At 45.0% G+C, this 14,468-nt stretch overlaps 1 protein-coding gene across 1 annotated transcript in view; it reads right to left on the reverse strand.

Annotated features, from left to right (window-relative positions):
* Positions 1 to 6,069, reverse strand: part of micall1a (MICAL-like 1a) — an 84,048-nt gene extending 77,979 nt beyond the window's left edge. Inside the window, exon 1 of the mRNA XM_069908354.1 lies at positions 5,843 to 6,069. Coding sequence (XP_069764455.1) covers positions 5,843 to 5,982 — 140 coding nt within the window. The 5' untranslated portion in view covers positions 5,983 to 6,069. The remainder of the gene's footprint in view (positions 1 to 5,842) is intronic.
* Between the last annotated feature and the right edge of the window lie 8,399 nt (positions 6,070 to 14,468).

Raw genomic sequence — 14,468 nt, forward strand, 5'->3', positions numbered from 1 at the left:
TGCGGTTGTTCTCCTTATAGAGATAGAGGTTGAAAGGCAATTTAATGGAGGTGGAAGAGATATGCCATGCTCTCATAGGCTGATGGTACAGAGAGCATTGGACACAAATTTCAGCTCTCACCAATGACCTTTGGGGATAGAACAGGTTGAGTGGCCGAATGGCCTACTCCTGTTCCTATTGATTACTTCATGACCAACCCCAGCACAACCATTCTTGAATAATGTATTTTATCAGCCATTTGACATTGACCATGAGCAATTTTTCAAATTGCTGAAAACTCTCCACTTACATTGTGTTTCACACACTCACTCCTTCCCAACCAGCCAATGCTCCCTCCCACACACAAACACTCATGACAACACAAGAAAACAGTTGTGGGTCCCTTGACCCTCAGCCCTGCCAATCGACTGCTTATGTTCACTGAACATTATTCAGGTTTATAAATAGATTAACAAATTAGTTATGGAGAAATGCATCATCTGATGTTTTCACGAATTAAGAATCAGGCAAATCACCTCAGAAGAGCAATAATATACTTGAAGACATTTAAAAATGGAAACATTGCTGACTAATTCTGAAGATTTTAGCAAGGGAAGCAGGGTGTGGTGGCTGTGGAATGGAGGAGAGGAATTGGCTCAACAGGCAAACAGCACTGCAGTCACACTTCTCAAAGGGCGAGGTTGGAAGCACTGGTGTTTCATTCCCATGATTAGATTGTCCATGAAATAAAACAAATTTGCATCAAAGTCCGAGACAGGTTCTCTCCCATTTCAATTCCCTCTCCCCGTCCAGAAAATTCCCCAACACCAGGTTGAGCCTCACGTCCTGAACTGCATCACAGATGGAGTCCTCACACATACCCAGAGATGTTGTGTAACTATCCCTGTTTGGGAATTAGTGGGGCGGGGCTAGAAGTTTATTTTTTAAAATAATTTTTTAATATACTAACTGATTTCTGCAATTTCCCAGCAACTCGACCACCTGCTGAGGCTCTGACTCATAGCAGTGATCCAAGAGGAGCACTTATTTCTATTGAATCTTGGCAATGGACGAGACATTGAACTCTTAAACTGACACAAGAGAAACTGTTCAGCTGTTTGAAGACACTCAATTCAGGGAGAGAAGCAGGAGCCAAAAGAATCTACCCAAAACTCCCAATACAGTAACCCCTTGAATAACGTCATTTTGATTAACGTTGTTTCATTATAAGATTGAAGAAAAAAATAATACTGTGGTACTTTACTGCGATATAAAATTGGTTTCATTTAACATCGTTTCACTTGCCAAGAATGTATCAACAGCATTAAGTGAGGACTTGCTGAAGCTTCCCAGGGGAGAAGAGTGGCTGGTACTCGATAGGAGATAACTGACACTATGTAAAAGTTTGTAAATATCTTACTCAATAGGATTAAAATTATGAATGTAAAGTGTGGAACAGCTTTTGGTCATGTACATAATTTATGTGAATAAAGTTTGTTTTGGAAAAAAAATCCTCCTCCACAACATCCAATCTGTCACCATTCTAAACACCAGAATGGTGGGCCTTGCCAAGAGGCTCCAGGCAGCTTCTGCTAATTCACCTTGCTCTCAATAACACTGAGGGCCCTGGGACGACCTTGTGAAACTTACTGAACCTTTCCAGGAGAGTGGGGAATAGGGGGATAGGTTAGATTTCCAATAAAAGACATCCATAAGATAAGGATACATGGTGTACCAGATTTCAGATTTATTCTCAGAGTACATACATGACATCACATACAACCCTGAGATTCTTTTCCCTGCTGGCAAGGCAGAATTACCACTTATTGGTAGTGCAAAAAAAAGTACAAAATGTACACATGTAATAAAGAAATGTAAATAAACTAACTGTGCCAAACAGAGAGAATAAAATCAATAAACAGCAAGTGTATGAGTCCTTAAATGAGTCCCTGATTAAGTTTGTTGTTGAGGAGTCTGATGGTGGAGGGGGAGCAGCTGTTCCTGAACCTGGTGGTGTGAGTCTTGTGGCACCTACACCTCTTTCCTAATGGCAGCAGTGAGAACACTGCTGGGTGGTGTGGATCCTTGATGATTGCTGCTGCCCTCTGACAGCAGCGGTCCCTGCAGATGTTCTTGATGGTGGGGAGTGTTTTTGCCTAGGATGCCCTGGGCTTTGCACTCAGGGGTATTAGCGTGGATAGAGGATAACAGGCGAAGAGTGGGATAAGTGGGTGTTTCTCTGGTTGGCAATCAGTGGTTCAGAGGTACAAGGACTGCCTAAAGAAATCTCTTGGTGCCTGCCACATTGACCACCTCCAGTGGGCTGATCTTGCCTCAAACCGTGCATCTTGGCGCCTCACAGTTCGGCGGGCAGCAACCTCCTTTGAAGAAGACTGCAGAGCCCACCTCACTGACAAAAGAGGAAAAACCCAACACCCAACCCCAACCAACCAATTTTCCCTCGCAACCGTGTCTGCCTGTCCCTCATCGGACTTGTCAGCCACAAACGAGCCTGCAGCTGACGTGGACATTACCCCTCCATTAATCTTCATCCGTGAAGCCGCCAAAGAAGAATCAGTGGTGTATGGACTGTCCCACGGCTTGGTGCTAGGCCCACATTTGTTCACCGTGTACATTAATGATTTAGAAGAGGGGACCAAGTGAAGTATGTCCAAGTTTGCCAATGACACAAAATTGAGTGGAAAAGTAAATTGTACAGAGAACCTGCAGAGAGATAGGTTAAGCGAGTGGGCAAGGGTCTGACAGGTGGAGTACAATGTTGATACAAAAGCAATCCAAAAATCCAGACTGCTCGGGGATTGGTCTGTCTGGATTTTTCAGATTCTTGGGCCGTTCTTTTAAAATTAAACTTTAAGGAGGAAGAAAGAGATGAATGGGTTAAATTTTGATAGTCTATTCATTAGCAAAATATAGCATGCTTCATTTATCAAAAAGGGCAGCTTTAAAGTAAACGCTTTTTGCTGCTGTGCATCTGTGACGCTCGCGCACTAAAGCCCACCAAATTTTAAAAATTTGAAAGGTTTCGAAAAGTCTGGATTCTCGGATTTCTGGACTTCCACTGTAAATGCAAGGTGATCCACTTTGGAAAGAGAAATAGATCAGATTATTATTTAAATGATGAGCAGCAAGATGCAGAGTCTTGGGAGTGCTTCTGCATGAATTCAAAAGATTGGCCTTCATCGCTGGAGGGATTGAATTAGGAGCAGGGAGGTTCTGCTGTAACTGTCCACGGTCCTGAGGAGGCCGCATCTGGGGAACTGCGGGCAGTTCTGGTCTCCTGACTTGAGAATATATTAGTTTTACAGGTGCAATGAAGGTTAATTCCAGAGATGAGGGGGGTGGGGGGGGGAGCAAGTCCTGGGAGTACACTCACTGGAATTTAGAAGAGAGAGGATCTTGCTGAAACATATCTATCCCATATCGGCTTTCCACTGGTAGATGATAGAACTAGGGGACATAGCGACAAGATTCAGGGGAGACACAAAAGTGCTGGAGAAACTCAGCGGAAGTAAAAGGCTGGGAAGGCTTAGCAGATAGATTTAAGATGGAGATGAGGAAGAACTTAAGAACAGTGAATCTGTGGAGTTCTCTGTCCATGGAAGCAGTGTAGACTGCCTCATTAAATATATTTAAGACACAGTTAGAGATTTTTGCAGAGTAGGTAAATTAAATGTGATGGGGAAAAGGCAGGTAGGTGGAGTTGAGTCCATGGGCCTGATAGCCAGCTCATACTCCAGTTTCTGGTCAGAAGACAGATGCTGTGCGCACTGACCTCGCTTGCCTGTGGCATCCAGTCAGGGTACTGAAGCTCTACAACAGCACCTTACCGACAACTAATTAATTCCCTGATCAGCCACAGACCTCTTCCCTATCAACTTGGAGATCAAGGCAGTTATCTGCTTAAATCAACAATGGGCTCCTACAGAGATCAATCCTGGAACTGCCTCCTTCCCTCTTGCACACTTGCTATCTGCTGACAACCTGGCCTCAGGTTACCATGGTAACAAAAATACAGGATGTAGAGGAACATGGATGGAAAATCTACATTCTCTGGAGACTTGCTTTATAAAACAAAGGCTTCAATAAAAATTTCCTGGCCCATGCTTAGCCTTCTATCTGGACCACAATGCCTCCTCACTTGTCAGGAAGGCGCGACAATGACTGCACTTCCTGAGAAGACTGAACTGGGTACGTCAACCTTCCACAGGAGCTCTGTCGAGTGTGTCCCGGCTGGCTGCATCACAGTGTGGGACGGTTGCTGCAGGGAAATGGATTAGAGGTCAATCCACAGAACCATAAGAGTGGCAGAGAGGATCCCTGCGGTCTCCCTCCCCTCCATCGACATGATCTACCGGGATTGTGGTCTGAACATGGTGCGCAAAATCATTGAGGACCCCTTCCACCCTGCACACAGCATCTTTCAGCTACTTCTGTCTGAAAGAGATACAGGAGTATCAGAGCCAGCGCTGAGGAACTGCTTCTTCCCAAGGGAAGTGAGAATGCTGACCGACCAAAGGAACCGTTCACACAAACCATCCAAGGCTCTCATTCACGAAACAATATTTTATTTATTTGCATATATGAATGCTTGTCCTTCATATGTATTGTTGGTCTGTATGTGTTTTGTGTCTCGTTGTGTATTTTGCATTTTGTACAATCAGATAACAATAAACTTGACGTCCCGTTCCATGCTGGGTCACTCGTGAGGCTTCAATATCAAAATGCTGTGGAAACACTCCTAACAGCACCCTGACTCACTGACAATTACTTCCAGACATCAGATCTAAGGTGGAGACAAGAGTCAGTCTGGGTGGTGACACAGTAATCTGTATCATTGGTTCACTGATCCAGACCCACCCAGTGGCACTGCCTGGTTTGGAAGCCACCACATAAATGTTGTAGATTACAATCTCAAGAGAACTAGAACAGCACACCGGTCCATCGCATGCAAACCCGGAGTTTCTTAACGCAAGGAGGCACTTTAAAAATCCATGCACCTATACAATATCTCATAGCTGCTGTTGGAACACCCCCTGCTAATCAATCAACCTAAACAACAACCCAGGGTTTAATGAACAAGGCAAGCACAGAAACTTCCCACGTTGAGTGAAATCATAGCCATTGGCCTTGCACAAGGGGAATGACTCGAACTATGCGCACAGCCTCCGGAACCAGAACAACAGCCAGAGAGTGTACGGCAGCCGAGAGGCACCCATTTCTGGAAGGGTGAGAACTGCTGAAAATAAGTTATCTTTGACATTCCACTGCCAGAAAATCTGCTGCACAATGTACTGGACCTCTGATTCAACGTGAATGACACACAAAGGAGTTAACCCCTCAGTCTTGACACATCAATGCCACCCTTGTCTACTCATTCACCCCTTCCCTATCCTTACCCTCCCTATCCGTTCACTCAGCTCCACATCCCCTCCCCACCCTCCTTCCCCTGTCCCCCTCCTTGCCCTTCACACCCCCTCCTTCACCCTCACCACCCCCCTCCTTCACCCTCACCACCCCCTCCTTCACCCTCACCTCCTCCTCCTTCACCCTCACCTTCCCCTCCTTCACTCTCACCTCCCCCCTCCTTCCCCCTTACCCCCTGCTTCCCCCTCACACTTTCTCTTCCCCCACACCCCCTCCTTCCTCCTCACCCTCACCCCCTCCTCACTCCCTTTCCCCCTCACCTTACTCCTCCCCTCACCTTCACCCCCCTCCTTCCCCCTCACCCCTCCTTTCCCTACCCCCTCCTTCCCCCTCCCCCTCACCTCCCCTCACCTTCACCCCCCTCTTCTCCTCCGTCTTCGACCCTCAACCCACTTTCTCCCCACCGCGGACACTCACATGAGGTCGGGCCGGTGCCGGTGGATGATGGCGCAGAAAGCGAGCCCGTCCCTGAAGCTGGACGTCATGTTCCTCACGTCCACCCCGGGGTAGCCGTCAGCCTGTCGCCGGGCCCACTCCTGCAGCGCACGGGTCGCCATGGGAGCGGCTCTGGAGCCTCGGCGGTGTCCGCCGCCACTTCCGGTCCCCCGCGGCGTCACGTGGTACCGCCGCGCCAGCGTCGCCCGCGGCCTCACGAGGGACTGCAGCGCCGGTGCCGCCGTGGCCTCACGTAGAACTGCAGCGCCGCCTGCAGCCTCACACAGTACTACAACACCTCCCGCGGATCTGCCGTCCGCGGCTACATATGTTACTGCAGCCGCAGCGCCGCCTACGGCCCCATGCCGTACTGCAACACCAGCGCCTCCATCAGCTTAACGCAGAACCTGCAGCGCCAGCGCCGCCCGAGGCCACGGACGGTACTGCAGCAGCAGCTCCTCCATCGGTTTCACACAGAACTGCAGCGTCAGCGCCGCCCGAGGCCACGGACGGTACTACAGCAGCAGCGCCGCCTGCGGCCCCACGCGGGATTGCAATACCAGTGCCTCCATCGGCTTCACGCAGAACTACAGAGCAAGCGCTGCCCTCGGCCTCACGCAGTACTACAGCGCCGCCCGCGGCCTCACGAGGTATTGCTGCGCCGCCCGCGGCTTCACGCAGTTCTGCAACCCCACAGCGTTGATGTGTGGAACAGATGAGTTGGGAGAATTTAGAATCAGAATTTATTGTCACAAAATTAATTGTTTTGCAGCAAAATTACAGTGCAAACAATGATAAGAACCTTGATTTGAGATTTATTGTCGTTTATTTATCAACTGGTTGCACAAGAACAGATACCCTGGCTGGGAGAACTTTGGAACAAAAATGCATGTGTATCTGGGCATTTTTCATAAGGTGCAGGACCTGTTCATTCCAAAGAGGAGGAAAGGGCAAAGGGAAACCGTGGCTGACAAAGGAAGTCAAGAACAGTATCAAGACCAAGGAGGGGATCTATAATGTTGCACAGAGATGCAGGAAGCGAGAGGATTGGGAAACCTTCAATGAGCAACAGAAGATAACTAAGAAAGCTACACGGGAATAAACTAGGCAATAGTATTAAAAGCTTCTTTAGGTATATAAAGAGGAAAAAATTAGTTAGGCCCAAAATTGAAAACAGAAATGGGCAACATTATTACAGGAAGCAAGGAAATGGCTGATGAGTTTAACAGATACTTTGGATCCGTCTTTACCAGGGAAGATACAGGTAAAGGTCAGATGGGTTAAAGGTCCTAAGGTATCGAAGGAATTCCAACAGAAACGGAGGAAATGATGGAAATCCAGATTTGGAAGCGTGTGGTCTTGAGCAAATTGAATGGGCTGATAAGTCCCCGGGTCCTGATGGACTGAACCCCAGGGTGCTTAGGGAGGTCATTCTTGAAATTGTGACCACATTGGACGACATTTTTCCGTGTTCTATAGATTCAGGAGAGGTGCTTGTGGATTGGAGAGTGGCTAATGTTGTGCTGTTTTTTAAGAAGGGAGGGAACGGTCAATTACAGACCGGTTAGCCTGACATCAGTAGTGGGGAAGATATTAAAATCTATTATAAAAGAAGAAATAACAGAACACTTAGACAGAAATAATAGTATCATTACAAGTCAGCATGGATTTCTGAAGGGAAAATCATGCTTCACTAATCTTCTAAAATTTTTTGAGGGTGTGACGAGGAGGGTGGTCATGGATGGGGTATACTTGGACTTTCAGAAGGCTTTTGATAAGGCCCTGCATAATTAGTAGGTAAAATCAGAGAGCACGGTATTGGGGGTAGGGTGCTGACATGGATAGAAAATTGGTTGACAGACAGGAAATACGAATTGGGGAACGGGTAACTCTCAAGATGGCAGGATGTGACAAGTGGGGTCCCGCAGGGCTCGGTGCTGGGTCCTCAGTTGTTTATCATATATTAATGATTTAGATAAGGTGATTATAAATAACATTAGCAAATTTGCAGATGACATGAAACTGGGTGGCAGTGTGAAGAGGATGTTAGAAAAATGCAGGGTGACTTGGACAGGTAGGGTGAGTGGCCCAATACATGGAATTTGCAGCTTAATGTGGATAAATGTGAGGTTATGCACCTTGGTGGCAGGAACAGGAAGGCAGATTATTGTTTAAATTGAGTCAAATAAGGGAGTGGGGAAGTGCAACGTGATCTAGGTGTACCTGTACATCAGTTACTAAAAGCTAGCATGCAGGTTCAAAAAGCTGTGCAAATGACAAATGACATGTTTGCCTTCATAACAAGAGTATCATAGTAGAGATGTCCTTCTGCAGTTGTACAGGGCCCTGGTGAAACCACACCTAGAGTATTGTGTCCAGTTCTGGTCTCCTAATTTGTGGAAGGACATTGTCGCTATTGAGGGAGTGCAATATAGATTCACAAGGTTAGTTCTGGGGATGGCGGGATTGACGGATGCCTAAAGATTGGATAAACTGGGATTGTATATGGTGGAATTTAGAAGGATGAGGGGAGATATGATTAAGGTATATAAGATTGGACACGATAAAAACTGATTATATGTTCCTGATGTTGGGGGAGACTAGGACTAGGGAAGAATACAGGGAAGGCCCTTTAGGACAGAGATGAGATTTTGTTTTTACCCAAAGAGTTGTTGGTCTGTGGAATGCTTTGCCACAGAGCGTGGTAGAGATGGGTTCTCTGTATCAGTTCAGAGGGAGTTAGGTAAGATTCTTGTGGACTGAGCAATTAAGGGTTGTGGGGAGAAGGCAGGGACAGGGTACTGATCGTGGAAGATTAGCCATGATTTAAATGAATGGCGGTGCTGGCTCAATGGGCCAAATGGCCAACTCCAGCACCTATTGTCTTAACCGAATGAAACAGCATTCTCCGGTCCTCAGTGCAAAACATACAGACACACAACCAGATATAACACACATACAAACAATACACATGCTGGACAAATATTTTATCTATACAAATAAATAAATAGTTTTGTAATCATATGAAAAGTTAAGAGTATCAAGTTCCTTGGATTGCACTTAATAGAGAATCTCACCTGGTCCCTTAACACCAGCTCCATAGCCAAGAAACCCCAGCAGCACCTCTACTTCCTGCAAAAGCTGAGGAAAGTTAATCTCCCACCCTCCATCCTCACTACATTCTACAGAGGATTTATCGAGATCATCCTGTGCAACTGCATTGCTGCCTGGTTTGGAAGCTGTACCTCTTCAGGCCACAAGGCCCTGCAGAGGATAGTGAAGTCAGCAGAAAAAATCATTGGGCAACCTCTTCCTACTATGAAGGACTCCAACACTCGATGCAGGTGAAAGGCAATAAACATTGTGAATCGCTCCAAACAGCCCTCACGTAAACTGTTCTCCCTTCTGCCATCTGTAGCACTCGGGCCCTTATGTCCAGATTGGGCAAGTTTCTTACACCCCCAAGCCATCAGGCTCCTGAATTCCCAGAACATATGTGGATAGGCTACTCTATATGTCTTAATATTTTAATGTTAACTTCTATTCTAACTTGCATTTATGTAAATCTGTTCTGTGGTCCTGAAGAAACACCATCTCGTCTTTACCACGTGAGCATGGTTTGAATGACAGATAAAGGTGACTTGACTTGAGTGGTTCCTTTGGTCATTCAGCATTCTCACTGCTACAGTATATATATTATCGATAACCCTTGGGTTCAAAGAAGACATGCTGTACACTTCATCCGTGGACATATAGGTGAATATTCAGTCAGTTCCAGTCTGGAAAGAGAGTCTAGCACAATGGGGGCATTCACTGGAAGTCCGTTGTTGCAATAACTGCTAGAGTACATACATAAATGACATAATGTAGCGACTGCTACACAGAATGAAACACACCACTACCATGATGGAGGTTTCAAAAGAACTGTTTATTCAAACTTTGTGCGCGCCCTTTAAGGGTGGCATGAGCTCCGTTCCACATCGGCAGTGACGTCACTACACTGCCCGAGGCGCGCGCCCTGGCTTAAACCATGAGGCACTGAGGTCCCCCGACGGCACCATCTTCTCATGGCTGCCCCGCTGGTGCAGCGGTACAAGCAGGGCCGGTTCGCCATGAGGATGGGCGCCGCCACAATCACATACAACCCTGAAATTCTTTTTTTCTGTGGGTGAGGAAGAATTACCACTTATTGAAAGTGCAAAAAAAAACCTGTACACAATGTACACATGTAAACACAAAGATATATAAACAAACTGACCGTGCAAGACAGAGAGAAAAAAATCAATAAAGTGCAAAAATAAGAGTCCTTAAATGAGTCCCTGATTGAGTTTGTTGTTGAAGAGTCTGATGGTGGAGGGGGAGCAGATTTTGAGCAAACCATATTTCAAAATTAATAAATAGGGCAAGAAAAAGACAAAGCGAGGCAGTGAGTTCATTGTCCATTCAGAAATCTGATGGCGGAGGGGAGAACCTGTCTTTGTGCCGTTAGGTGCTCATCTTCAAGTTCCTGTCCCTCCTTCCTGATGGTAGCAGATAGAAGAGAACATCCACCCCCTTTCCCACTCCATTCACAGAGCCATCCCCCTCCCCGTTTGCTAGTGTGCTCTCCCTCCTTTATCCACCTCCTGCCGGTGGGCATGTTCCCCCACCATTTAATCAGGCATCTGTCTACATTTTGCTCATACCTTGATGAAGGGATCAAGCCCAAAACGTTGGTTCTGTATCTTTCTTTGTGATATAAACTACACTGTTTGGCCTGCTGAGTTTCTCCAGCATTGTGTTTCACTTCAGCCACAGGGTCTGCAGACTTTCATGTTTTACTTTGCAATCAGAAAAATTGCAAGATAAAAGTTAAGACTGGACTTCGAGGCTAAGGGTAGACTTGAATCGTATAAGAGAGAACCCGGGGAAAGTATATTGGTTGGAGGGATAAAGATAAGTGTGAGACACAAGAAATTGAAGATGTTGCAATCTGATGAAAAATCCTAAACTGCTGGAGGAGAAGGGGAATGGCTGACGTTTCAGGTTGAAACCCTGATTTGAATTGCACCGTGGATGTCCATGGAGAGTAGTTGGGTCCATTCCCTCCCTAAAGCCCACCTTGGCGAGCATGTCCACCACGCAAGTGTGCAACATCCTGAAGAAAGCCTTCTCCTGGTTAGTTAAGTGTTAAATGTTGAGGGTGGGGTTGGGGAGTGGGAAGGGAGGGGGATGAAAAGAGCTTGAACTCTGAAGAAAACGTGAATAAAACTGATAATTGTAAACTGCAATCAATGCTGATACTGTTAACATTGACACTGATCATGTTGATAGTGTTTGGAAAATCATAAAATATTCATACAAAAAAGGCCTCCTCCTGCCCTACATGGAGCTGATGGTATCTGTGCGCACTGTAAGGACATCAGAGATTTTCCTGCTGGATGCAGCACATGAATGATCACCCATCCCAGAGCAGATTTGACCTGGTTTGCATCCAGAATAGTATCTTGAAACACTGGACATCGATCTTTTTCAGAAGGTTTGCTTCCTGAACAAAAGTTTGGGATTATGATAGACAACCTTAAGCTGAACACAAAGATAATTTCAGATTTGCTGTATCACGTAGGAAGTTGGAGAAGCATTAAATTAAATTTTATTGAATTTTAGCATGTTTACCTCTGAGCCGAGCTCTCAGGTTAACTGCACAACATATGTGAGGAGCCCAGTGTTTATCTTGGCCAATTTTACAACCAAAGTAGAACTCATAGGTTTTCTTAATAAGTGCAGTCATGCTGCGTCTTTGAGCTTTAAGCGAATACTTGCCATAAATGTAACAGAATGCATTGCAGCTTTTGCAACATTGATGAGACATTTCTGCTGTATTGAATCACCCTAAAGACAATAAATGTTATTGTTAAGTACATTGAATATGCTATTGCCTGAAACGTATGCATCTACAAGTGTTCAATCTATAATCAATGTAATGCACAGCATCTGTATATGTGAGCTGCTTTTATAGCCTGTCTGCATCTATCCTCACTAAACTGTAAAGGTTAAAACCTTATGTTTTTACTTCTTGGTTAATTTTATGACTATCCCTTTAAGGATAAATTGTTTTTATAGTGTTGACATCATATGTTGTAACATCCAGGCATACGGGGAACTTGCATTCAGTCTTCAAAGAACCATGGAGGAGGCATAAGCATCAAAATACTTTTCTTTTAATTCATTTTATCTCATCACTTTATTATCATTTCTTATCATCTTATTTCATTTTAATCATCTTAATTTTGGTTTAACTGTTTAAAGAACAATATCTATATTATTAAACAGAATGCTTTATTTACTCAAGTTATGAAAATCTTGAAGTGAAGTTATGTTTAATGGTTATCAACTAATTGAACCCTAACTCTCGGCAAACACGAAGAGGAAGTCTCCCTGGACTGATTCAGCATTCTAATCGGCAAGAGTAAAACTAGAGTCAGCAGACCCCGTGATTTATGAGAAAACTCGGGAGCCTGTCCACATTGTGCTCACACTTTGATGAAGAGCTCAAGCCCAAAGGTCAGTTCTGTATCTTTACCTTTGCTACATAAAGGACACTGTTTGACCTGCTGAGCTTCTCCAGCATTTTTTTTCTTTTTTACAGTGACCTTCTGAAGATTCTCCTGTACCATAGAACACTACAGCACAGAAACAGGCTCCTCAACCCATCTACTCACTGCCGAGCTATGACTTTGCCTGGTCCCATTGAACTGCACCCGAGCCATTTCCCTCCAGGCCCCTTCCATCCATATACCCGTCCAAATTTTTCTTGTGTCAAAATCAAGCCCACATTCACCACTTCAGAAAGCATTTGAACAGGTTGACATTTTAAAATTTAGAGATACTGCACATAACAGGCCCTTCTGGAACATGAGCTCATGCTGCCCAATTACACCCAAGTGAACAATTAGCCTAACCCTATACACCTTTGAATATGGGAGGAAACCAGAGCACCCAGAAGAAATCCACGCAATCATGAGGAGAGAGTAGAAGCTCCTTTCAGACAGCGTCAGATTTGAACCCGGGTCACTGGCACTGTAGTGGGGTGTGAACCATGCTGCCTTTTTGTGTACCTCTAGATGGGGAGCTCCAGGGTTTGGCCACGGTTGTCTGGGGGAAGAAAGTTGAGAGTTTGGCAAGTACTGATGAGAACATCATGGGGAGGTGCTACAGTGCATTACAGATTCAGAGTCATGATCAGGAAATTTGTTGAGCTATAAATAAGTTGCGCAAATACAATATTTAAAAATAAATAACTCTCGACAACAATTTTTTTCAAAAGGTTCGCTTCCTGAAAAAAAAATTGGTGATTATGATAGACGACTTCAAGCTGAACACAAAGATATTTTCAGATTTGCTGCATCACGTAGGAAGTTAGTGAAACACTAAATTGACTTTCATTGAATTTAGCCTGTTTAATCGCATAACGATGCCAACACATTACATTAGTTCAATTGACCTAAAAATGTTTTGCCACTGATTTTTGTTTGTACTCAGCATCTGATGCCTCATGTATAACAATAGTTGGCCGGCACTGATGGACTCCAGTTGCCCTGATACCACTTTTCCATGGTCGCAATGTCCTGGTAAAACCTTCACCGTGTTCGTCACTGTCGGCACCACAGCAGGGAAGACACCCAAAGATGAATGCAAGAAATGAATTCTCAATGACACGTTACACTTCATGGTTTTATATGTTTGAGGTAGACAGAAAATCATAAAAAAAATCTTTAAAAAAAAATGATAGGAAATTGTTAAGGCGATTTTTGAGATCAGCAGCTCAAAATTAATAAAATATACCCAAAAGTTACAGGAATCAAAATCTTTGTCTGTGGTTTATTGTCCATTCAGAAATCTGATGAAGTTTTTGTAATGTTGGGTGTTCGTCTTCAGGCTCCTGTACCTCTTTCCTGATGAAAGCAGTGTGAAGACAGCATGGCCTGGGTGGTGGGGGTCCTTAGGGTAGAGGCTGTTTTCTTGAGACACTCTCTCTTGTCAATGTCCTCAATGGGGTGAAGTCTGGTGCTCATGATGGCATTGGCCGAGTTCGCAACTCTGAATCTTTTCTTGTCCTGTGCATTGGCACCTCCGTACCAGACAGTGATGCAACCAGTCAAAATGCTCTCAAAAGTACACCTGTAGAACTTTTCAAGAGTCTTTGGTGACATCCCGAATCTCCTCAAACTCCTCACAAAACATAGCCACTGGTGAACTTTCTTCGTGATTGTATTGGAGGATGACCCCAGGGTAGATCTCCATAGATGTTGACATCCAGGAATTTGAAGTTCTTTAGTACAGGTAGTTCAGTTTATTGTCATGTGGACTGAAGTGCAAGGCAAAGCTTTTGTTTTAGTGTGTGCTCTCCAAGCAGCACAAAAGTGTCACCACACTTTGGCTCCGTCTTGGATTTAAATATATACAGAAGCCGCAAGATTAATTGTTGCAGCAGTCCAATTGCATTTCAAGCATTGGTTGAACACCATTTTATATTCCATCTTGGCAGTCTCCAAGCAGATTGCATCACTATTACAGCTACAATTTCAGGTGACCCCCGCCCCCCTCCCCCCCACTTTCTCTCAGCCCA

This window comes from Narcine bancroftii, chromosome 13 (assembly GCF_036971445.1).
Source record: "Narcine bancroftii isolate sNarBan1 chromosome 13, sNarBan1.hap1, whole genome shotgun sequence".
NCBI classification, from domain to species: Eukaryota; Metazoa; Chordata; class Chondrichthyes; order Torpediniformes; family Narcinidae; genus Narcine; species Narcine bancroftii.